The 24533-nt window shown below is 43.0% G+C and overlaps 1 protein-coding gene across 1 annotated transcript in view; it reads left to right on the forward strand.

Annotated features, from left to right (window-relative positions):
- The window catches only part of LOC117346120 (cytosolic carboxypeptidase 6-like), a 654038-nt gene extending 630068 nt beyond the window's left edge, over window positions 1-23970 (forward strand). The window contains exons 7-8 of the mRNA XM_033915525.1: window positions 10707-10806; window positions 23524-23970. Of these exons, the coding sequence (XP_033771416.1) occupies window positions 10707-10806; window positions 23524-23644 (221 nt within the window). The 3' untranslated portion in view covers window positions 23645-23970. The remainder of the gene's footprint in view (window positions 1-10706; window positions 10807-23523) is intronic.
- The last annotated feature ends 563 nt before the right edge of the window (window positions 23971-24533 follow it).

The following is a 24533-nucleotide window of genomic DNA, read 5'->3' on the forward strand; positions in this document are numbered from 1 at the left end:
CCAGGTACTTTAGTTAGATTGTGAGTCTTCGGGACAGTAAGGGAATTTCTAAGTACCTATCTTACTTTTTAATTTTAATTTTAATTGTTACTGTTACTGGTTACTTTACCCTGGTTAATCTGACTCTGCATCTTCGCTGTAAATGTACAGTCTCTTCTCCTGTAAACCGCTCTGAACTGTTTTGTGTTATTGCGGTATACAAAAATAAAGTTATTATTATAGTGGGCTCTTTTATTCCCTTTTTATGGATGTATTTATTTGGTTAGGGCTCCTTTTGGTAAGGCGCGCTAACCAATTTAGCACACACTAAAGATTAGGGCGCACTAAGTGCTAAGGCATCCATTATATTCTCTGCGCGCTAAATTGGATCAAGGATGTGCGCTAGATGTAATTTGCTTGGATTTCAGCAAAGCCTTTGAGACGGTTCCTCCTAGGAGGCTCTTAAAGAAACTCCACAGGCTGAAGTTAGGGCCCAAAGTGGTCAACTGGATTAGAAACTGGTTGACGGACAGACGCCAGAGGGGAGTGGTAAATGGAATTCGCTCAGAGGAGGGTCAGGTGAGTAGTGGAGCACCTCAAGGATCGGTGCTGGGACCGATTCGGTTCAATATGTATGTGAGCGACATTGCTGAAGGGTTAGAAGGTAAGGTTAGACTTTTTTGCGGATGATACCAAGATTTGTAACAGAGTGGACACCCCGGAGAGAGTGGAAACCATGAAAAGGATCTGCAAAAGTTAGAAGAATAGTCTAACATCTGACAACTAAAATTCAATGTGAAGAAGTGTAGGGAACCGTATGTGTTGGGAGGTGATAGGCTGATAAGCACTGATGGGGCGATTGTGTCTGAGGATCTCAAGGCATCTAAACAGTGTGATAAGGTGGTGGCTGCAGCTGTATAGATAGAGGAGTAACCAGCAGAAGAAGGGAGGTGTTGATGCCCCTGTATAGGTCGTTGGTGAGGCCGCACTTGGAGTATTGTGTTCAGTTTAGGAGGCTGTGTCTGGCCAAGGATATAAAAAGACTTGAAGCGGTTCAGAGGAAGGCGACGAAAATGGTAAGGGGTTTGAACCAAAAGAGGTATGAGAAGAGACTGGAAGACCTAAATATGTATCTCTTCCTCTCTGCAAGAGATCCCAAGTGCCTATCCCAGGCTTTCTTGAAATCAGACACAGTCTCTATCTCCACCACCTCTTCTGGGAGACTTTTCCACGCATCTGTACAAAAGTATTTCCTTGGATTATTCCTGAACCTTTGACCTCTTAACTTCATCTTATGCCCTCTCATTCCTGAACCTAAATATGTATACTCTGGAAGAGAGGAGGGACAGGGGAGAAATGGTACAGACTACGGGAACTCACGGCAGCCATTTCCTATGAGTGATCTGCACGAGGCAGGAGCGTAGGAAGATCGCTTCTGCCCCAAAAACCCGCAAGACCACCAGGTAAGGCTTAAGGGATGCCGGGGGGAAACGGGGAGTGGGTCAGAGCCGGCCTGAAAATTATTCACAGTTTTATAATATTTGCGGGTCGGCTCTGCCTTTAACCCCCGTGGATACGGAAGGAGAAGTATACAAAGGCTAGAAGAGGAAGACAAGCAGGGTTACATTGTTTCCTTAAAATAAAAAAAAATAAAATGATGGGGGAGGGAAGAAACCAAAGGACATGTTTTATAACAGATCACGCTCCAGGTCTAGACCCCAAAGGCATCTTTGAAGGGAAAGGCTTTAAGGTTTGCTTTAAATTTAGTGGTTAAGCAGGGTATAAATACTGGGCAACTTTAAGTGCTCCTTTTACTAAGCTTCTCTAGCGGTTTTACTGCGCGCTTAGCGCGCACTCTTAGTAAAAGGAACCCTAAGTCTCGATTTCGCAAAATCATTCACCAAGACATTTTGAACGGCCTCAGCCTGTTCCAGTCCTTTATGTCACTGATCCACTCTTTTTTCCATTTTGGTCTTAATCTTTTTGAAATCTTTAAAAATCTAGTTCTCACGGGGAACCGACCGTTCTTCCAAGCTCAGTCAGAGTCTTCCATATACCTTCTAATGTTACAGTAGCAGGATGATAGGCAAATTTTATTTTGACAAATAAATCTTAACTAAAAACTTTTTTACTGTGACGAACTTGTAGTGCATTTCGGAGATTCACTGGTGTGCTACCAAACGCTATTTTTCCAGGCTTCTTTTTTGTGATATTTTTCTTTTTACCTTTATTACCATGGACCCCTGATGAAGGTTGTCCGAAACACGGACCGTGTTGGGTTCCCCGTCTGGTAAAAGGTTTTTAGTTAAGATTTATTTGTCAAAATAAAATTTGCCTGCACCGTGTACAAGTCTGCAGTTTTGGTTTGTTTGCTCTGGTCTGTTTTTTCACTGCAGACGAAGTTGGACCTCTGGTTCTTTTGTTGTTTTGTTACAGTAGCAGGATGCACAGAAAAAGAATGGCCTCAACGCTTCATATCATCAGCTTACTGCATTGTTATACAGTGCTAGCTCAGTTTACGAGTGCACCGGTTTGCGAGCGTTTTGCAAGACGAGCAAAACATTCGCAAAATTGATGCCTTGCAAACCGAGCTTGCCTCAATGTACGAGCACCTCCCCCCGCGATCCGGCACCCCCCACCCACCCAAACACTTTACTTACCCTCCATCTTGCACCCGGCTCCGGCACCAACGCACAGGACATGCCGGTGCTAGTGCCCAAAGATCTGCAGTCCTTTTTGCTGGGCCTTGAGCATCTGCCTTGGGCCTTGAGGCCTTCGAGTTCCTGCTCTCTCCGAATCAAAGCGAGTTTCCTTTACTTTCTATGGGGAAACTCGCTTTGATATACGAGCAATTTGGTTTACGAGCATGCTTCTGGAACAAATTATGCTCGTAAACCAAGGTTCCACTGTAATTTACTTTCTTGCTAATTTTGTGGTAGAAACTAAGGGGGAAATTCTAAATAGGACGCCAGCTTCTGCAGCTGCCTAAGAAGCGGCTGAGAATCGTACAGTGACGTCCTGTACATAATCACTTCTACTCTAAGGGACAGTCGCCTAACCCTGCCTGGTTCTCTAACCGGCACCAGTTAGAGAATTGCACCTGATCCTTACCCATCAGCTGATTGCGGCAAAGTAATTCCCAAATGAGATCTGGAACAAAAGGAAAAGGAAAGAGGGGAGAAATTGTGGACTTGGGGGGGTAAACATAGAATATGACGGCAGAAAAGGGCCGACGGCCCAACAAGTCTGCCCAATCATGATCCCTTCCACCCTCGAGAAACTATCCTCTATCATACCTCTGTAGCGACCCCACATATTTGTCCCATTGTCTCTTGAAGTCGAGCGTGCTACTGGCCTCGACTACCTGACGGGGAAGACCGTTCCATCTATCAATCACCCTCTCGGTAAAGAAGTATTTCCTGCAATGTTTTTTCTTAAATTTCCCTGTAAATGTATGCTGCATGTTCAAGACAAAGATTATGTATTTTGGGAACCTTCTCAATTAGAACTTTTTCTTAAAGGAAAGAAACAAGACTAGTTTTTAGCTTTTCTCAGTGTGGGTTTTTTTTTATAAATATAGCGTCCTAAGAGGTATATAGGTTTTTGAAGGGGGGTAAGTTTGTTTTCCTCTCTCTATACCTATTTTTGTTTACCTGTTGTTTAGTTTATTTGAATTATGAGATGTCTTCCTTCATTTGTGGGCTGGATGGATATTTGCCTTAAGGGGTAATTTGGTTTTTGGATAATATATAATTTCTTTGAAATCAATATCTTATTATGTTTAAATGGATGTAATAATGTTGAAAATACTTAATAAAATTTAAAAAAAAAAGTATTTCCTGGTGTCCCCATGAAATCTTCATCCCCTAAGTTTTAGCGGATGTCCTCTTGTCACCGTGGGACCCGTAAGAGTGAAGATTTCCTCCTCCTCCTCGATGCGGCCCGTTATGTACTTGAAAGTTTCTATCATGTCCCCCCTTTCTCTGCGCTCCTCAAGGTAGAGGGAGATGCCAAAGCACAGAGAGTTAGGGGGTCAGGGAATGCAGGACAAAGAAGCGAGAAGAGAGAAACTGGACACGAGGAGGGACACAGAAGAAGTGCTGGCCCTGGAGATAGGGTTATCATATTTTACAAAGGAAAACCCCGGACACATAACCCTGCCCCATTCCATCTCCAGACCCACCCAGCAAGCCTCCTCTCTTCTGCGACGAGCTCCGGTCACGTCTGAAGGGCCTGGAGAATGCACGGATGTATGTGACATCATCCATGCATGCTCAGAGGCCCTCCATGTGCAGCCAAAGTTCATCGGGGTTTTCCAAAACCCAGACAAATGCCAGGTTTTGAAAAGCCTGTCGGGGAGCCCAGACAGTCATAAGAACATAAGAATTGCTGCTGCTGGGTCAGACCAGTGGTCCATCGTGCCAGCAGTCCACTCACGCGGTGGTCCCCAGGTGAAAGACAGGTGCTCTAAATGAGTCCAGCCTCACCTGCGTACGTTTCAGTTTAGGAGGAACTTGTCTAACTTTGTCTTGAATCCCTGGAGGGTGTTTTCCCCTATAACAGCCTCCGGAAGAGCGTTCCAGTTTTCCACCACTCTCTGGGAGAAGAAGAACTTCCTTACGTTTGTACGGAATCTGTCCCCTTTTAACTTTAGAGAGTGCCTTCTCGATCCCTCTACCTTGGAGAGGGTGAACAACCTGTCCTTATCTACCGAGTCTATTCTGTTCAGTATGCTGCATGCTGGCTGATCCTTGAGCTTTAAAAAAAGGACATGTCCAGGTTTTCCCAGATGTCCCTACCAGGAGGCAACATAAGAACAGGGACACAGAGGGACAATACTGGACACATGGAGAGTCACAGAGGGGTATGCCAGATAGGACAGAGAAAAAAAGATACCAAATTTGGGAGGAGGATAGGGACAAGAACATAGAGGGGAAATGCTGAATATGATGGATAGGATACACAGAAAAAATTCATGCTGGCCATAAAGAGTTTTAACAAAAACAATACGTTGAAGAAAAGTATTTTTTTTCTGAGCTTATTAAATGCAAGTCTAACACAATATGTCCACTTTAGACATCACCTTATAAGATTCTGCAGATCAATGCATATAAACCATATGCACATGATATCCCACATTATGCTCCAAGGAATAGCTTCATTATATCAACTATACTCTATATAACCATGGAGTGAAACTAGGCCGCTATCAGGGTTTGAGGCTCTGGCCCAGGATACTGGCACTAAAGGGTACCAAACACCTGATGTCACCAGCCCATAGGTTAAGCTGAAGCCAGCTTAGCTTGCTTTACCGTCCTGGCAGGGAACAGGAATCATCTTTCACTTTTCTTCTTCCTTCCACTGATGCTGCGGTGCCCCTACTGCCGCGATCACTCTCTCCTCGCGACAGTTAGCCTGTGACGCTGATGCCCTTCTCGCACCCTGATGCTGTTTAGGCCCTCCCCCTTTGCGGGAGCTGGTCTCAGATAGGTGCCCAGAGCACCTTGGAACCGCCTTCCTGCCGCCACGCTCCCGGAAGACACGCTGATTTGGCGTCCAATCCCAGTGTGCCTTGCAGGAATAAATGAAATGCAATGGGGGGAAGTGGGAAGCGAGAGTATGGCAGGGGGCAAAAAAGCAAAAGTCAGTTCAAAGCATCAGCTCTGGCAGCTATATATAGCCACTGACTGGGGTAAACATTTTTAGCATATGAATTTAGCTGGATAATTCTTTAGTTCCCAGGATGGGTCTTTCTATTAATCATCCTCCCAATGAGCTGTGCTAACTGGAAATTCACCATTATTAAAGCTTATTTTAGCCCCCATTGGCTTCATTCTGTTGCGACAAGTATGGGTTTCAAATTCTGCAAAACCTAGGCTTTTCCTGAGCTTTTCTCCTTCTTTCTCCAGTCACAGGAAGAACACAGCGTCTTGTGGTTATTAATTCTCACTCTTGCTGAAACCTTTAAATCGTTGTAAAACACTGCTTCTTAAATGGAAAATTTTCAATCTATTTTCTCACAAAGCAGGCCCATTTGCAGTAAATAATCTGTAGGCCTGCACCAGAAGGAGATAAATAATTCTGAATTTGCTGCATGCTGGCTGATCCTTGAGCTTTAAATCACTGTGCTTTGTACTGAACTCAGCCAAAACGCTGGGCGTGCTGAGTCTTGAGCGCTTCTTAGAGCATTACAGATAGAGGACCAGCATTTGATATCCTTTACCCTTTTGTAGGGTCATGAAATGGTTAACTGTTGTTTAAAATATTGCTCTGGCCTACATAGCTGAAAACAGTGTACAATCTATTGACCTCATCTGCCTAAAATGTATGTCCCTGCCTTACCACATTGTAAGCTAAATAGATAAGAGTTTGAGCCATGATGTACCCTGCCCTTCTTTACATGTAACATTTAGAGCTGTAAGATTTAGATAAGCAGAGAAATGAGCTAGTTTCCTATAAGACTATAAGTTGTATCCCTGAACCTATCATAAGTGCTGGCTTAGGACCAATAATAATTGTAGAAAGTTATAGATGTAACAAATGAAAATTGTAGTTTTTGCATATATTAGTTTGCGAAAAGGGCATAAAAGTCCATGCATTTCCTGATTCTAACACTCTAGTAGGCAGGCTGTTAACTGCACTAGAGTCCGGCATGCTGTAATAAACCTCTTGTACTTTCTTCACGCCTCTGACTTTGTGTGTCCAAGTGACCTTTCACTTTGAGAAAACATCTTAGAAATCTTGTAGTTTTTTAATACCTCCCTGTCTGATCTTTAAAATATGCCAACTGGCTTATATCATGGTAACCATAATAACAGAAAAGTCTCTGTGGCCCTCCTGCTCCAGTACACCGCCAGGCATAGAGAGCACAAGAACGGCATCAATGGGAATCCCAAACCAGTGGGCACACCTATCAGAAGCATAGTTCCAAGTCCACCTGCCATGCTGGACGACAGCCCACCGCCGCCAGACAGGCATCAGCAACTGCATGTGCAGAAAAGTCCTGTACACACTTACAGTGGTTGACACTCAAATCCACCAAGGCCATTTACAATAGGAAGTTGTGCATAGCTCAAGAAAAAAAAAGGAAGATGTTTAGATGGTAATATATGTTGCTGCCACCTGGTGGCTGATTGCCATATCTCATTGTTTACCTATTTCTTAGTTGTCACCTTTAATTTGTATTTCTTTATTTATACCCTGCCTTTCCCAAGGTGGGTCACAGTAAAGTACATACACAAACAGAATCACATACAGTACAACAAATCAAACATCAATATAACATACATAATGATAATGTAAAGCCTCCTAAAATTACAAAGAGGCTACCAGCGCCTTGCATCAAAAGTGTACTTCTCACAATCCTTTATGAAGGGGATTTGTAGCCCTCTTTCAAGCTTACATTGCTATGACCAGTAATGCATTTACAGTACATTATTGTGTGTACAGCAGATTAAAGTTCTGTAAATTTATATGAATATGTATGAGATGGATTTGCACGCACTGACTTCCTGAGATGCAAATCTATCTCATGCATATTTATTGTGGATATCCTGAAAACCTAACCTGGCTCCGGCTCTCGAAGACCGGAATTGCCTACCCCTGGTCTACCCGATCATAAAACGGTAAATTGAACTGTGAGGAAGATTAAGCTTTTCCATTTACACTGGGGTTGTAGAAGCTGACTGGATGGCAAACAGAGACGCGGAATAATAGCCACTTGAAAACAATTTGTGCTTCGCACGTCTAAGGGCTGGATTGCTATTGAATGCTTTATTTTCTTCAGTGATATTATTCCCGTTGAAGAAACCATAGCAAAGCAATACACTCCAGCTGTAGAAGGGGCAATCACAATGACACTATTCTCGTTTTAATGGTAACCTAATATAATTACGGTAATCCTTTCAGAATACCAGTTTATCTTATACCAGTCAGCAGACCTCAGAACAATCGCCATTTCCCAGAACAGCTATTAAAGGTGTGCATTCATTAACATGCTCTTGATTAATTAGTGTGCCTTAAAAAAATCTAGTGAGTATTAAATGGATTTAATCTATGAATGAATGCACATTGGGTTTATTAACAAATTAAAAATGTTTTTAAAAACCTGGATTAACAATTATTAAAACAAATGTGTGAAACAAACTGAAAAATATCCCCAAATTGTGAAAACCTTTCAAAAATGGCCCCCAAACGATTTTTTTTTTTCCCTTTGCACATCCCTAACAATTAAGGGCTCCTTTTACTAAGGTGCGCTAGCGTTTTTAGCGCGCGCTAACCCTGCGCTACGTGGCTAGAACTAATGCCAGCTCAACGCTGGCGTTAGCGTCTAGCGCTTGCGGCATTGTAACATGCGCTATTCCGAGTGTTAAAGCCCTAACGCAGGCAGTTTAGTAAAAGGAGCCCTAAATTATTTCTCAGTTCTTCTTGAAATTGCATTTTTGTGCTCAGATATATTTTCACAGGTAAATCTAATGTCTTTCATATTTATATAGCAAAATCTAAACTTATCACACAGCTAAAAGTGTGTCAATAATTATTTTCTGAGTTGTATGAAACAATAAACTAAGGGGATTTTGTTTTCTATTGTGGGTAGCTTATGTACTCCCTCTAGTGGAGAACTGAGTCACTTTTTACCTCTTCCTCTTTCCTGCTGACTTCTGGAGGAAGTAGTTCTTTCACACATTTTTCAACTCTCCCACGTTGGTATTGAATGACTGGTTCAGTTAGTCCATAGGGTTTACTCCTACATGGAACACCATCCTGGCTCTTAAAGGAATGCTTGTCCCCTTTAGCTGTATCCTTCTTAATCATCAACACTCATTTGACTCCAAGCATGTAAAAAAAGAACCGGGGGTGTGGATGTGTGTTGGGGGAGGGGGGGGGGGGGGCGGGAAGCGTAAATCGGAGCAGAGCTGAGATTGGTAGGAGTGCCACTCTGGAATTTATAGAAGTGCTAAGCGATATTCATTGCTGGCACCCGCATAGCTAAGAGGTGCATTTTCGATAGGATGTCTAAGTCTAAGGTTGGTTGTTTTGGGCAAGACATCCACAAATCCAGCAGAAAAAAAAATGGCCAATTTCAAAACTGCCAGATGTTTATCTTTTTTATTTTTTGTTTAATAACCTATGTATAAGTTTTGGTCCTTAGGACATCTGTCTTTTTTGGCCATTTTCAAAAATAAAAACATCCACATTAAAAACGCACAAAAGCAAGTTTTGTAGACGCACCCAACTATCTTGTCTGATAGCAGCAGAGGAATCCCCATCAGCTGAGCTGGTTTTGGGGATTCCTGCCAGCTCAGCTGATAGGGATTCCCTCTGCCAGGATCACCTGAGTTGTGGAGCCCTACACCTTTCTTCCCCCCCGCCCGACATCCTTCGTGCATTGTGGCGTTGTCTACTCAAGAGTGCCTTACTCTAGTGTATTGTGCATAATCCGAGTGTCCCCTAAGGAAGGCATGTCCAAATATGCCAAAACTTGGCTCCTTGTTGGGACAATAATTTTCAATAAAGACTTCAGTATTGGTTGAAAAGACATCTCCGCTGGCCTTGCAGGAGAGTCATTAGGGTTCTACCATTTGCACTGTAGCATTCTATCAAATGATAACATGTTGTAATACTCGGTGAACTGTGGCTGGGTGACATCATTTGATAGAGGGTTGTAGTGTTCAGATGCTGTCTGCTAGTCTGCCCTTTTAGAATGGTAAGAGAATATTTAACAGGAATGTGGTAAGGATCAAGGCCTTAAAATCCTGGGGGGTGCCTTAATTGTTGGGTTCTTCAGGAAGGAAGTGGTGTTATACTTGATCAGAGAGAAAGAGGAAGAAACTTTGTGGGATGAGGCCAGATTGGATGGGATCTTCAAGATTAGTTCAAGGGGTTGGGTGTTGGGATTTGTGATGGTGGCAGGCTGAATTGGGAGATGGGAGAGGCAGGTTGTATGTGAGGGATTCATCAGGGAAGATAGGAGTGATAGAAACATGATGGCAGATAAAGTCCAAATGGCCCATCCAGTCTGCCCATCCGCAGTAACCATTATCTCTATCTCTCTCCGAGAGATCCCACGTGCCTATCCCAGGCCTTTTGAATTCAGAAACAGTCTCTGTCTCCACCACCTCTTCCGGGAGACTGTTCCACACATCTACCACCCTTTCTGTGGAAAAGTATTTCCTTAGATTACTCCGGAGCCCATCACCTCTTAACTTCATCCTATGCCTTCTCATTTCAGAGCTTCCTTTCAAATGAAAGAGACTCGACTCATGCTCATGCAGATTCTTTAGCCTATTGGGAACCACTAGAACAAGGGGGCACTCAGAGAAATTGAAAGGGGATAGGTTTAGAACCAATGCTAGGAAATTCTTTTTCACTCGGAGGGTGGTGGGTACCTGGAATGCGCTTCCGGAGGTTGTGATAGGACAGAGTACACTACCGGGTTTCAAAGAAGGATTGGATAAATTCCTGAAGGATACGGGGATTGAGGGATATAGATAGAGGTAGAGATAGGATATGATAGGGTATAGATAGAAGGACAAGGGGGATTAAATGATTTAGACAAGGATCACCTTACAGGTCATGGACCTGATGGGCCACCGCGGGAGCGGACTGCAGGGCGCGATGGACCTCTGGTCTGACCCAGCAGAGGCAACTTCTTATGTTCTTATGTTTACTGTGTACATGTTGCATTTGTATCCTTTTCAAAGGTGCTCCTTAATTTAAAATCTCAGATATGAAGTTGGGGAGGAACGTGGCTCGCACTTTTCTCGATTACTACAAACTGAACAACAGTTTAGTGGAGAAACCTCTGACTTCTATACCAAACATACGGTAGGTCTCGCTCCCTGCGGTGTCTCTTCCTTTCAGCCTACAATGCCGATTTGCTTACTAACGTATCACAGTGCTTGATTTTATGTTTATGTTTAATAAACAGTATATATTTGCCTTTTATGACATGTAGACAAAGGAACAGCACTTATATGACTGTTTGTTATCAGGCCGCTTCAGAGACTTTTCTATCTCTTAAATTTGTTTTATTTTATTTTCAATTTTTTTAATCTTCTTTCATTTTTCTATTTCTTTGATTTTTGATCTTGGAAATGTATTTTATGTTGTTATTACATATTTTTAGTTTATCAGGTACTTTAAGTTTATTTATCAAGTTTCAGGTTTATTTAAAAATTTGATTTGATCGCAAAATCATAATCCAATGCGATTTACAAATAACGATAAAATTAGGGTAAAAAAAAAAGAAAAACTCATTGATTAAACCAGACAATTAATACAACTTTTGACAAAACAGACAGAAGAAGCAAAAAAAAAAAAAAAAAAAAAGGATTAAATACAATTCACAAACAAGTAAAAAGGGCATATATAGGTAATGAAACAATAGGATGGGAAAAGGTTACCCGCTCAATTTTCACTTAAAAGCACTGTTAGTCCGCTGTAGAGTCTCCTAATTATATAGAATTCGAATAACTCAGTTAAAAGCATCCTTAAAAAGCCAGCTTTAACCAGATTGTGAGTCTTCGGGACAGAAAGGGTCGTTTTTCTTAAGCACCTAATTTCATTTTAGTTTGATACATTGTAAACCGCTTAGGTCAGTAAAATGCAGGAGCCGTAGATCAAATCTTAAATAAACATAAACATTATATCATAGGGAAAAGGAGACTTTGATCTAAATATACTCCTAGAATTTTAATAACTGGATTAATATTCTTACAGACCACTTTGCCATTGTCCAAAAAGCACCAAGGCGGAGCAAGGATGGAACACCGATGCTCTATCTAACTCTTCTGATAGCTTATGATAGTCAGCCACTATCCATGGGGGAGGGGGAGGGGTGATTCTATAAGGTGGCTCCATGAAGAAGGCACCACAATATGGAGCATGCGTAGCGGCAATTCTATAATGGCGCTTAGGTGTGCCTAATTCGTTATAGAAGTGTAACACACTTTGGAAAGCCAAAGGTTGGGTGGGATCACTTACACCAAGTCAATGACTAGGCGCTTCAATCGACACGCGTGTTGCTAGGTGACACATCCATGGCTACTGATGCTCCGCCCACATACACTCCCCTCTTGCAATTGCATGTTATACCTTATAGAATAAAGCCTACTGTTTATATGTACATCGCAGGTGTCAACGATGCCCACTAATAGAACTACCCCTGTTGTGTTGGTGATAAATATCGGTCAACAAAAAAGGATATCCTAATTGGAGCCGCATAGCTATCTAGTAGCAGCTGAAATGTTGCTCCGGCTCCCATCTCTTGCCTCTCCTACCGGTCATTCGTGGTCAGAAAATACCACGAATGACCAAGACCACGAACCGCTGGCTGTGAATTCGTGGGGGAGCACTGTACCGCAAATTACTGAGTCCGTGATTTGCGAACCGTGAGTTTGCGGGGGTTTACTGTATATCAGCTCTAGTCATGTCTTTTGAGATCATGTTATTCAGCCAATTTTAAGATTAAGGAGAGACAGCTTTGTGAGGAATTAGAGCAAATCTCTTTATTCATTAATACATGCTTTATTTATGTGTAGGTTAGACCATAGCAACATTGCATACGTGGAGATCTCTCTGATGAAAGGGATGTTACCAGTGGTGTGCCTTAAGGTTTGGTTCTTGGGTAGGGTAGGGTTTTTGGGTAGGGTTCCGATTTCCCCCGACATGTCCTCCTTTTGAGGACATGTCCGGGGTCCGGATGGCTTTTTAAAACCCGGCGCTTTGTCTGGGTTTTGAAAAGCTGTGTTGAGCAGAGCTGTCACACGATGACATCAAAGGCGCGCGCGCGCGTCTGCGTGATGTCATCTCTTAGCGTTCGCGTGGATGTCCTCCCTGCCTGACAAGAGCAGGCAGCGGAGGCGGGGATAGGACAGGCCTGGGGGCGGGATTAGGGCGGAGATGGGTGGAACTGGGCAGAGGGGGTCTGCATTTTCCTTAAGGAAAATCTGGCAACCCTATTCTTGGGCCTGTTCTATTTAACCTTTTTGTAAGCAATATTTTTGAAGGGCTGTCGGGTAAGATTTGCTTCTTTGCAGATGAAACCAAAATTTGCAGTAGAGTGGACACCTCTGATGGTGTAAAGAAGATGAGGAAGGGCCTATCGAAGCTTGAAGAACGGTCTAAAATTTGGCAGCTAAGATTTAATGATAAGAAATGCAAGGTCATGCATTGTTTGTTTATCACTCCCACCATTTCTTTCTGCGGTCATAGGGAGTGTCCCAGAAGTTAGAAAATTTGATCCCCCAACGTGTCATTTAGGGGTCCTCTTATTAAGGTGCGCTAAATGCTAAAGCATCGATTATATTCTATGGGTGCTAATCTTTAGTGCTCGCTAATAAAAGGACCCCTTAGATCAGTGTCCTTCAACCTTTTGATTCCTATGGACTGGAGGAAATAAAAAAATTATTTTGTAGACCGGCAGTTGAAGAACACTGGGCTAAGTCGTGGGCCAGACCCCGCCCATCTCCACCCAATCTCCGCCCCAGACCCCGCCCCCATAATAGTACTAATTGTAACACCATTTATTTTTCATATATACACACATAATATAATTGTATTAACAACACATAATGGTTAACCACAAAATTAAACTACACAAAGCACACTGTATGCTTTTCAACATTCATTCCTACAGATAACCCCATGCAAATGCAAGACCAAAAACTAAAAGTACTAATATATACAAACAAACCCTAAGATGCAAGACTCTACATGCAGTACAACCCCAGAGAAATAGAAACAAATGCATTTCTTCCTGAACAGACAGCAGATGTAAATCAATTACTAAATTAAAAATAAAATCATTCTCCCTACCGTTGTTGTCTCCCTCCCTCCATGCTCTGCCTTGCCTTCTGGCCTGCCCCCCCCCGGTGTTATCTTCGGGCCGGCTCCCTCTTTCTCAGTGCTGCAGTGTTTAGCCGTGTTTAGCAGCTCCTCGCGTGTTCCGCGCCTTATCTGGAAGCCTTATCTGTATCGGGCAATGGTGTGTCCACATCTTGAGTACTGCGTCCAGTATTGGTCACCGTACCTTAAGAAGGATATGGCATTACTCGAGAGAGTTCAGAGGAAAGCGACACGACTGATTAAGGGGATGGAAAGCCTTTCGTACGCTGAGAGATTGGAAAAACTGGGACTCTTTTCCCTGGAAAAGAGAAGATTAAGAGGGGATATGATAGAGACTTACAAGATCATGAAGGGCATAGAGAGAGTAGAGAGGGACATATTCTTCAAACTTTCAAAGAATAAAAGAACAAGAGGGTGTTTGGAAAAGTTGAAAGGGGGCAAATTCAAAACAAATGCTAGGAAGTTCTTCTTTACCCAACGTGTGGTGGACACCTGGAATACAATTCCAGAGGACGTTATAGGGCAGAGTACGGTACTGGGGTTCAAGAAAAGATTGGACAATTTCCTGCTGGAAAAGGGGATAGAGGGGTATAGATAGAAATTTACTGCACAGGTCCTGGACCTGTTGGGCCGCCGCGTGAGCGGACTGCTGGGCGCGATGGACCTCAGGTCTGACCCAGCAGAGGCATTTCTTATGTTCTTATGCCTTCCCTCTAACGTTGCGACGTCAGAGAGAAGGCTTCCGGTTCAGGGCACAACGCATGTAAGAGCCTCTGCTCACGGCTTTGTGCACTACAGCACTGAGAAAGAGGAAGCCGGCCCGAAGACAATAATAATAATAATAATAACAGTTTATTTACCACAGGACTGAAGTTCTATGCAGTTTACAATGATTAAAAATGCTACAAATTGAGTAGAACTAACAAAGTTGAAAACTAGTGACTAATAGCTCTAGAGATCAGTTATGGTGGAATAGGATTGTACAGATCAGTTACCTAAATACTTCAGGAACACATATGTTTATAGGTGTCTCCTAAATTCCCCATAAGTATTAGTAAGCCTAAGTAGTTGTTCCAGATCTTTACCCCATAATGCTGCCTGATGTGAGAAAAGAAGTTGATGATGTCTTTTAAATTTACATCCTCTAACCCAGGGGTCTCCAAAGTCCCTCCTTGAGGACCGAATCCAGTCGGGTTTTCAGGATTTCCCCAATGAATATGCATTGAAAGCAGTGCATGCACCTATATAGATCTCATGCATATTCATTGGGGAAATCCTGAAAACCTGACTGAATTTGGCCCTCAAGGAGGGACTTTGGGGACCCCTGCTCTAACCGGTGGAGAAACAAAATTCAAGTGTGAGCTTCTCTTATGTCTGTTGGTTGAGAAAGAGAAAAGGTCAGTTATATATTTAGGGGCTAAACCGAACAGAACCTTAAAGCAAAAACATCCAAACTTAAACTTTGCACGTGTCTCCATCGACAGCCAATGCAGGAGTCGGTAGGAAGGAGTTACATGATCGAACTTCTTCAACCCCAAAATCAGACTGACCGCCGCATTTTGCACCAGTTATAATCGCTGCATATTCTTCTGGGAAACTGCCAGATAGGCGATATTACAGTAATCAAGTTGGCTCAGTATAAGGGATTGTACCAGATTTCTGAATGATGACACATCAAAGTGTGATCTAATGGACCGAAGTTTCCAGAGTAAAAAACCCCTTTCTAATCAAAGAGTCCACCTGGTCTTTCAGGGTTAGGCCCTGCTCTAGTTTTACACCCAAAACCTTCATAGTAGATTCAGTAGGGTAAGTAAGTTTATTGATGTTTATTGAAGTACAATGTCTCATCGATCGCACTGTGGACCGGCGGCTGAAGAGCACTGTCTAGGTCCCGATGCATGTGCTGGCCCTGTGGACCGGCAGGAAATTTCTGCAGACGGCACCGGTCCATGGACCGGCAGTTAAAAAACACTGCCTTAGATAAGAACATAAGAGTTGCCTCCGCTGGGTCAGACCAGAGGTCCATTGCGCCCAGCAGTCCGCACACGCGGCGGCCCATCAGGTCCACGACCTGTTAAGTGGTCCCTACCTTTTCCTATAACCTATCTCTAAATCTATCTGTACCCCTCAATCCCCTTATCCTTCAGGAATTTATCTAAACCTTCCTTGAACCCCCGTAGCGTGCCCTGCCCTATCACAACCTCCGGGAGCGCGTTCCATGTGTCCATCACCCTCTGAGTAAAGAAGAACTTCCTAGCATTTGTTCTAAACCTGTCCCCTTTCAATTTCTCCGAGTGACCCCTAGTACTTGTGGTTCCCCACAGTCTGAAGAATCTGTCCCTGTCTACCTTCTCTATGCCTTTCAGGATTTTGAAGGTTTCTATCATGTCTCCTCTAAGTCTCCGCTTCTCCAGGGAGAAGAGCCCCAGTTTTTCCAACCTGTCAGCATATGAAAGGTTTTCCGTACCTTTTATCAATTTAGTTGCCCTTCTCTGGACTCCCTCAAGTACCACCATGTCCTTCCTTAGGTACGGCGATCAGTACTGGACACAGTACTCCAGATGAGGGCGCACCATTGCCCGATACAGCGGCATGATGACTTCCTTTGTCCTGGTCGTGATACCCTTTTTGATGATACCCGGCATTCTGTTTGCTTTCTTGGAGGCTTTGCCGTACATTGTGCGTAACAGCTTCCCTGAAATGAGTATAAATAATAAAAGTGTTATTTTATGTATGATCTCAAATACAGTATATTCCGTTAATAAATAGAGTCATCAGAGCCCATTGCACCCATAAATGACTCATTTCTGAAAAAGTGACATTACATCAGACTGCATTTAGCCTTCAGCTCAATATACCTTTAAAAACTAATTGCAGAACGTTCAGCTAAGGAATATATAACTGCAGCTTTCAAAAACTGCAAATTCCATTAACAGGGGAAAAAAAGTCATTACCAGTTTTAAAGGCAAATTATATGTTTTGCCTGAAAAATTAATTTTAGAGGTTTTTTTCTCCTCTATTGATAATTATAATATGTCATTTTACGCCTACACTTGTCTGTGCATTTCTCGATAGACGTAGCTGTCATTAAAGAAAACCTTTCAGATTTTAATATCTGACACATTTGCGTGGTTACAATGAAAAGGATTCATTTACAGAATTATAGAAGATTTCATTGCTTGGATAGCCCCCAGCAGAGGGTTCTGCAAAATAGCATTTTACAACAATTGCCCTGTCAAGCGCTTAGAAATCAGACTGAAAACAATCCCTTCTCTAAAAGTCAGACTTCCTACTGTACAACCCGTAGTGGATCCTGGAAAGAAAATATGTTTGCATAAGTATCCGAGTTGTATATCTCCATGTGGGTTAACATTTTATATTAATGCAGTTTGTTTAAAAAGGATATTGCAGACAGGCTGATCATTTGTGTTATGTTCAGAAATCCGTGTCGGCTTGGGAGGGGCAGGGATGCCGAGCATCTTCCCAAACAAAAAAGATCAGGTTCACAACCACATAGGGGCCAATGTAGAAATTTCCTTATATGGCAAACTGGCCCTGCCTAGTGTATCCCAGGATGCACCGCGTGGGACAGGAGCTGCCATTTTGGAGATGTCAGCCCAGAGATAGAAGCAAGGGACCATCACTCCTGCCTCCTTCAAGGTACTTGGATCTGGGTGGGAGTTGGATTGGGGGCAGTGGCGTACCAAGGGAGGGGGTGGTCCACCCCAGGTGCATGCTCCAAAGGGGTGCACAGCCAGCCACCCTCCCTATTCTGACACTGCTGCTTTCCTTAACCAGCAACAGCAGCAGCAGTAAACTTTAGCTCAGAGGCGTCCGCGGCCCAACTTGTGCTCTCTCCGGCAGATGTTTAGCTTCTGGCCGGCTCCCCTGCAACGGTGGTTTTTCTGTTTAAAGCCGCAGCCGTCAGCTGCGTCAGAAGCGTTCCTTCTGACATCACGATGTCAGAGAAGGCTTCCGACTCTGCTGCGGATCGCATGAGGTGTTGACGCCCGCAACTTTGAATTGAAAACCGTCTGCAGCAAGGAACCGTCCAGGAACACTGTTGCTGCACAGGGCTGTAAAGAGAAATGTTGCTGCTGCACATGGAAGGGAGTGGGGAGAGAAATGCTGCTGCACAGGCAAGGGGGGAGAGAGAAATGCTGCTGCAGCAGAGAGGGAAGGAGAGAGATGGAAGACAAGAGAGAGAAACCAGAGATGCCATGAGAAGGAGGGAAAGGAAAGAAGGAAGGGAGATACCAGACCACGGAGGGGGAGGGAGAGATACCAGGGCATTGGGGGAGGAAGGAGACAGATGCAAGACCAGGGGAAAGGAAGGAAGAAGGGAGGGAGAGAAAGGAAGAAGAGGAGATGCCAGATAATGGAGGGGGAGGGGGAGTTGGAAGGAGAAGAGACAGATGCCAGGTCATAGTGTGGTGTGGGAAGGAAGGAAGGAAAGGAGAAGAGAGAGAGAGATGCCAAAGCATAGGGGAGGGGGTGGAGGCAGAAAAATGGAGAGGGGTTGAAGCTGAAATGAATCATGTACAAAGAAGAGAAGGGGCACACAATATTGAAGGGACATAGAAAGAGGGAAGATGCCATATGGAAGAGAGAATGGACAGTGGATGGAAGGGGCAGAGAGAGTGTGGGCAGTAGATGGAAAGGGGTAGAGAGAGAGGGCAGAAGCTGGGTGGAAGGGACAAAGGGGGGTGCAGATGTTGCATGGAAGGAAGAGAGGACAAATGCTGTATAGAAAGAAGAGAAGATGATTAAAGCAGAAATGACAAAAGGTAGAAAGATTTTTTTGTGGCCTTACTTTCTTATTTGTCATTATTTGTTTTATTTCTATTGTTAATTTGTAAAGTGGTGATTGTTATGTATCATTTTTTCAAATTTACATCTACTGGCTTTATATTTTGCACAGTATTAGGGGACATGTGTCATTGTTTCTGTGGTGTTGTGGTGTTGCATTGTATGCAGAGTCTGGTTTCTTGGCGGTTCAGTTTAACTTTTGTCTACATATTTCTATTTTTAGTTTGTGATTGTTCTATATTGGGCGAGGGTGTATCTCTGTTCTGTGTGTATGAAAAGGACATAGTTTACAGTTGGCATTGACTGCAGGATCAATTGACTGCAGGATATGACTTGTTTAGTTTTACAATGTATGTGTTGGTGTTCTAGTGCTCACTGCAGTGTTTAAGATGCTGCCTTTTCCTAGGTACACTCTTGTGCGATATGTGGATTGTTACTAAAAATCATATTTTTCATATTGATTACGGGGGTGTGAAAAAATGATGGGCCCCGGGCGTCACATATGCTAGGTATGCCACTGATTGATGGTCAAAGTAAGGTGCCAGAACACCAGGGACTTCTTTTTTTAATTTTTATTCTGGTTGTGTGTGTGTGGGGGGGAGGGTGCAGTAGACACCAGGAGATAATATTAAATAGGGAAGAGTGAGCCAATTGGACTAGGGGGGGGGGGAGGAGGGAGGGAATCTGGCTGATGGGCTTGAGCCAGTACTGGTCCTGGTTACATCATGACGTGGGGAGGGCCAAATATCAGGGAGGCAGCCAGGAAAGTAAGATTGGGACCAGTGCAGATAGCTTGCACCTTTTTTTTTTTAAAGTCACCCTTTCTGTCAGTGCCAATTGCAACTCAGGCACTGACAGAGAGAGTGAAATTTGTCATTGAGCAATGGATTACTGCCCCAGTTATAGCGTGACAGTAATCTGTGTTGCCCACTGTTTATTGTATCATGTGGAAATTATTTTTATTTTTTGATGGAACCTCTGTAGGATAGCTTTGGTAAGGCTTGCAGTCAATGGAATAAACCTGCAAGACAATAAAGGTGCCAAGAAACTAAGGGGCTCCTAAGGCGTGCTAACCGATTTAGCACGCACTAAATGCTAACGCGTCCAGAGAATATAATATGAGAGTTTGCATGCACTGATAGTTAATGTGGGCTAATTCCTGCTGCAAATAGCTAATATGAAAAATGCTACTAAAATACTTAGGACAAAATGCTTTTTTTTTATTTTTTTAAATATGCTTTATTGAAAGTGTAAGGATGCAAAAGGTGCAATAAACACTTGAAAGCAAACAGAAACAAAAATCGAAGCCTCTCAGATGAATAATACAAATTCTTAAAATGGATGCCTCCTTCTAGACCTCTGATGCCATGTGCTGAGAGCCTATTCTGTGATGGCATCCAGATTCTGTTATAGAATACTAGCGTTAAGCAATATTGGTGCCGTCCATTGAAGTGCCCACAGGCCGTAGACCTGGCACGAGAGCAGGCACAGTAAACGTGGAAAGGGTGTGTATGTTCTTCTGACTCCCCTTTTGTCTTGCGTGTACAATGTGTAGTGCTTCTGGTAGCGCTATACAAGATAATAAATCGTAGTTGTTGTATAAGTTTCTGTATTCTGTAAGAATCTTCTCAAAAATCACCTCAAAAAAACTCCCAGTTAAATAGCCACCTAAAAGAGGTACTTATTATCGTTATATCATTTTTTTTGAGCCTCAGCCCCACCCCTCCACCGCATCAGTAAACTTTCATAGCGGTGAGCTTTATGTGGTAATATCGTCACTGGCTCAGAGTGAATTTAAATCTTTCTACTAATTCTTAGATGAATTTTACCATACATTCGATTTGAAGCACTTAATTTGTTTTAAAGTGCTCGGTGCTCAGTATTTTATCTTTTCATAATAAATAAATAGATAGGTTATGAAAAATGCGCGTCCAATTTCATTTAAATCATGGACTTATCTTAATGAAGTTCTTCTTTCAACCTTCTTTCAGCTTTATTTTAAGTGCGTTTTAGGAGGATTTGCTGCGAGAATTTTTGGTGGGGTGGCTGACGCCGGCACTAACGGGAGGACCCTTCATAAAGCAAGACGCAAAACATGTTGGGTCCGTTACTCCTAAAATGCGCATAAAATAAAGCTGAAAGAAGAACTTCATTAAGATAAGTCCATGATTTAAATGAAATTGGACGCGCATTTTTCATAACCTATCTATTTATTTATTATGAAAAAATAAAATACTGAGCACTTTAAAAGAAATTAAGTGCTTCAAATCGAATGTATGGTAAAATTAATCTAAGAATTAGTAGAAAGATTTAAATTCACTCTGAGCCAGTGACGATATTACCAGGTAAAGCTCACCGCTATGAAAGTTTATTGAAGCGGTGGAGATAATAAGATAAAGATAAGAAGTAGCTCTTTTAGGTGGCTATTTAACCGGGAGTTTTGTAGAGGTGTTTTTTTGAGAAGATTGTGAAATTATTGCCTCTAAGAAAAAATAAATATTTAAATTCCATCTTTTAGCATAGTGTATTCTATAAGAAGCATGTGTGAATGGCAACTCAGCCCTTTCCACTCCCATTTGAACAACCCCTTGTATTTACACGCCACGTCATTTCTGTGGGCCCTTATAGAAGAGCACATAGGTGTTTTTTTGCCACTTACATCTATAACTGCTGGATTTACGCAGCCCAAGCTGTAACGTAAGAACATAAGAATTGCCGCTGCTGGGTCAGACCAGTGGTCCATCATGGCCAGCAGTCCGCTCACGTGGTGGCCCTCTGGTCAAAGATCAGCAGCCTAACCGAGACCAGCCCTACCAGCGCCCGTTCTTGTTCAGCAGGAACTTGTCTAACGTTGTCTTGAATCCCTGAAGGGTGTTTTCCCCTATAACAGTCTTTGGAAGAGCGTTCCAGTTTTCCACCACTCTCTGGTAAAGAAGAACTTCCTTACATTCGTACGGAATCTATCCCCTTTAACTTTAGAGAGTGCCTTCTCGTTCTCCCTACCTTGGAGAGGGTGAACAACCTGTCTTTATCTACTTTGTCTTGAATCCCTGGAGGGTGTTTTCCCCTATGACAGCCTCCGGAAGAGCGTTCCAGTTTTCCACCACTCTCTGGGTGAACAAGAACTTCCTTACGTTTGTACGGAATCTATCCCCTTTCAACTTTAGAGAGTGCCCTCTCGTTCTCCCTACCTTGGAGAGGGTGAACAACCTGTCTTTATCTACTTTGTCTTGAAACCCTGGAGGGTGTTTTCCCCTATGACAGCCTCCGGAAGAGCGTTCCAGTTTTCCACCACTCTCTGGGTGAACAAGAACTTCCTTACGTTTGTACGGAATCTATCCCCTTTCAACTTTAGAGAGTGCCCTCTCGTTCTCCCTACCTTGGAGAGAGTGAACAACCTGTCTTTATCTACTAAGTCTATTTCCTTCAGTAGCTTGAATGTTTCGATCATGTCCCCTCTCAATCTCCTCTGTTCGAGGGAGAAGAGGCCCAGTTTCTCTAATCTTTCGCTGTACAGCACCTCCTCCAGCCCCTGTAAGCGCCTTTTTATAAAACTGCTCTTGAAAGCAAATAGGCAAGTGGTCCACAATGACCAGACCAGTAGGAAAAAGTGAGCAGACCAGAAAGAAGACTAAGGCCCTCTTTAACAAAGGTGCGCTAAGCGTTTTAGCGTGGATTTAGCACACGCTAAATCAACACGTGCGCTAATCATGCACGCATTAGGGTTTATCATGCGCTAAAAAGCTTAGCGCGCCTTGGTAAAAGAGAGGGGTAAATAGTACAAAATATGGTCATAAACCCTTCCCCTCCCACACACACACAAATTATTCAATGGCAGCACTTGTCTTAGCTAAGGTTTGCCCTTCTGGTCTGCATCAGGGACCTAAAATAACAGGCGGCGAACCGTAAAATCTTGTACCAGAGTTGGTTAAAAAGTCTCCCTCCCTCAGCCAAGTCTGTTGTACAACCAAAGAAATTTACATATATTATATGCAGGTACTTTGTCTGTCCCTGCTGGGCTCACAATGGAAGGCCCCCTTTTATCAAGCTGCATAAATGTTTTTTTATCGCAGACCGCTGCATTGATTTGCAATTCTATCTACTGTAGTTTCACCGTTGTTACAATTACCCATACATAGCTTAGAGAACTTTAAATAATTTAATTTATTGTTGGTTTTGTAATTTTATAATTTTAATTATAATGTACCGCGAAAAACATTTGCTACGTTTAGTGTGCCGGAGCTAAAAAAAAAACTTGGGGAGACACTGTTTGAGCCAAATAGGCTGGTGAGATGTGATAGAAAATTTTAAATGCAGCGAATAACATGATACCGAAAACTTGTGCAATAAGGTTTTACCCGGATGTGATAGCGACATGTTATAGATACCATATTCTCTCTAATAATGGCCTACCCCTCTATTTCAACATTGAAAAATCCTGTAAGATTCATCTTAAAAGCCAACTTTAGATTCCTCCATAAACAGCCTCTCCCCCGCTAATTCCTAGTAACCAACATTGCTGTCCTCCACCCCCCAGTAAACCCCCGCCCCCCTTATTCGCAGTGACCAGATCCCTCTTCTTACCTTGTCTCACAGTTCTTGCACTGGGTCTGTGAGTATATGCGAGTGCTCAAGGCCCTGCATCAGCCAAGCGCCATGACCGTGAAAAGCAAGAAGAGAGATCTGGTGATCCTGGAGGTAGAGTGGAGGACAGTAATGTGGGTTACTGTGGGTGAGAAATTTTGCCTCATTAATAGCTCACCCTAGACTTCAGAAAGCCCGTTAATTCAAATAATAGCCTGGGTGATTACCGTATTTGAAAGAATATGGCATCTATGCCATTTTTTTTAAATTGCATATTACATATTTTTATTGTTTTTATTTCAGTTCAAACAGGGAAACATCACCAGGTTTCAATGTTACATTCCATTCTGGAACTGCCTATGAAGGCAGCAAAGCTGAGCGAAGAAGTATGATGAACTCCAGGGATCATTCAAATTCCTCATGAGCCATGCCCTAGAAAGATGTTCTACAGAGAGGCACAGTTCTGAAGGCCTCATCATCAACCCAAGAGAACAAATAATACCGTTTCCTCCTACACATCTGGCAGGAGAAAATAATGTGATGTAGAGTGTGATCAACTGGTTGGCTTTTTATTAACCACAGATTCCTTTAGAGGTTTTGCAGTTCTGCAAAATTAACAAATGTGATAGATTACAAAGATGGTCTTCTAAGACAGTGGTTCCCAACCCTGTCCTGGAGGACCACCAGCCAGTCGTTTTTTTGGGGATAACCCTAATGAATTTGCATGAGAGAGATTTGCATATAATGGAAGTGACAAGCATGCAAATCTGCTCCATGCATATTCATTAGGGCTAGCCTGAAAACCTGACTGGCTGGTGGTCCTCCAGGACAGGGTTGGGAACCACTGCTTTAAGATATAGATGGTTATAGCAAAACAAAATGAAAGGATTTGCTGGAAATGTGGATCTGACTGTTTTACGAGATCCCGTTAGTTATATTTAAATGGTAATTAGTTTCCTTACGTAACATTACTCTCTGCTTGTCCCTTTGCGATCTCAAGCTGTCGCATTCCGACTGAAAACGAGCTTACTCTACATCAGGGGCGTCAAAGTCCCTCCTCGAGGGCCGAAATCCAGTCGAGTTTTCAGGATTTCCCCCAATCAATATGCATGAGATCTATTAGCATACAATGAAAGCAGAGCATGCAAATGGATCTCATGCATATTCATTGGGGGAATCCTGAAAACACGACTGGATTGCAGCCCTCAAGGAGGGACTTTGGCACCCCTGCTAGACAGGTTGGGCAACTCCGGTCCTCGAGGGCCGGAATCCAGTCGGTTTTTCAGGATTTCCCCAATGAATATGCATGAGAT

This window comes from Geotrypetes seraphini, chromosome 12 (assembly GCF_902459505.1).
Source record: "Geotrypetes seraphini chromosome 12, aGeoSer1.1, whole genome shotgun sequence".
Taxonomy (NCBI): Eukaryota; Metazoa; Chordata; class Amphibia; order Gymnophiona; family Dermophiidae; genus Geotrypetes; species Geotrypetes seraphini.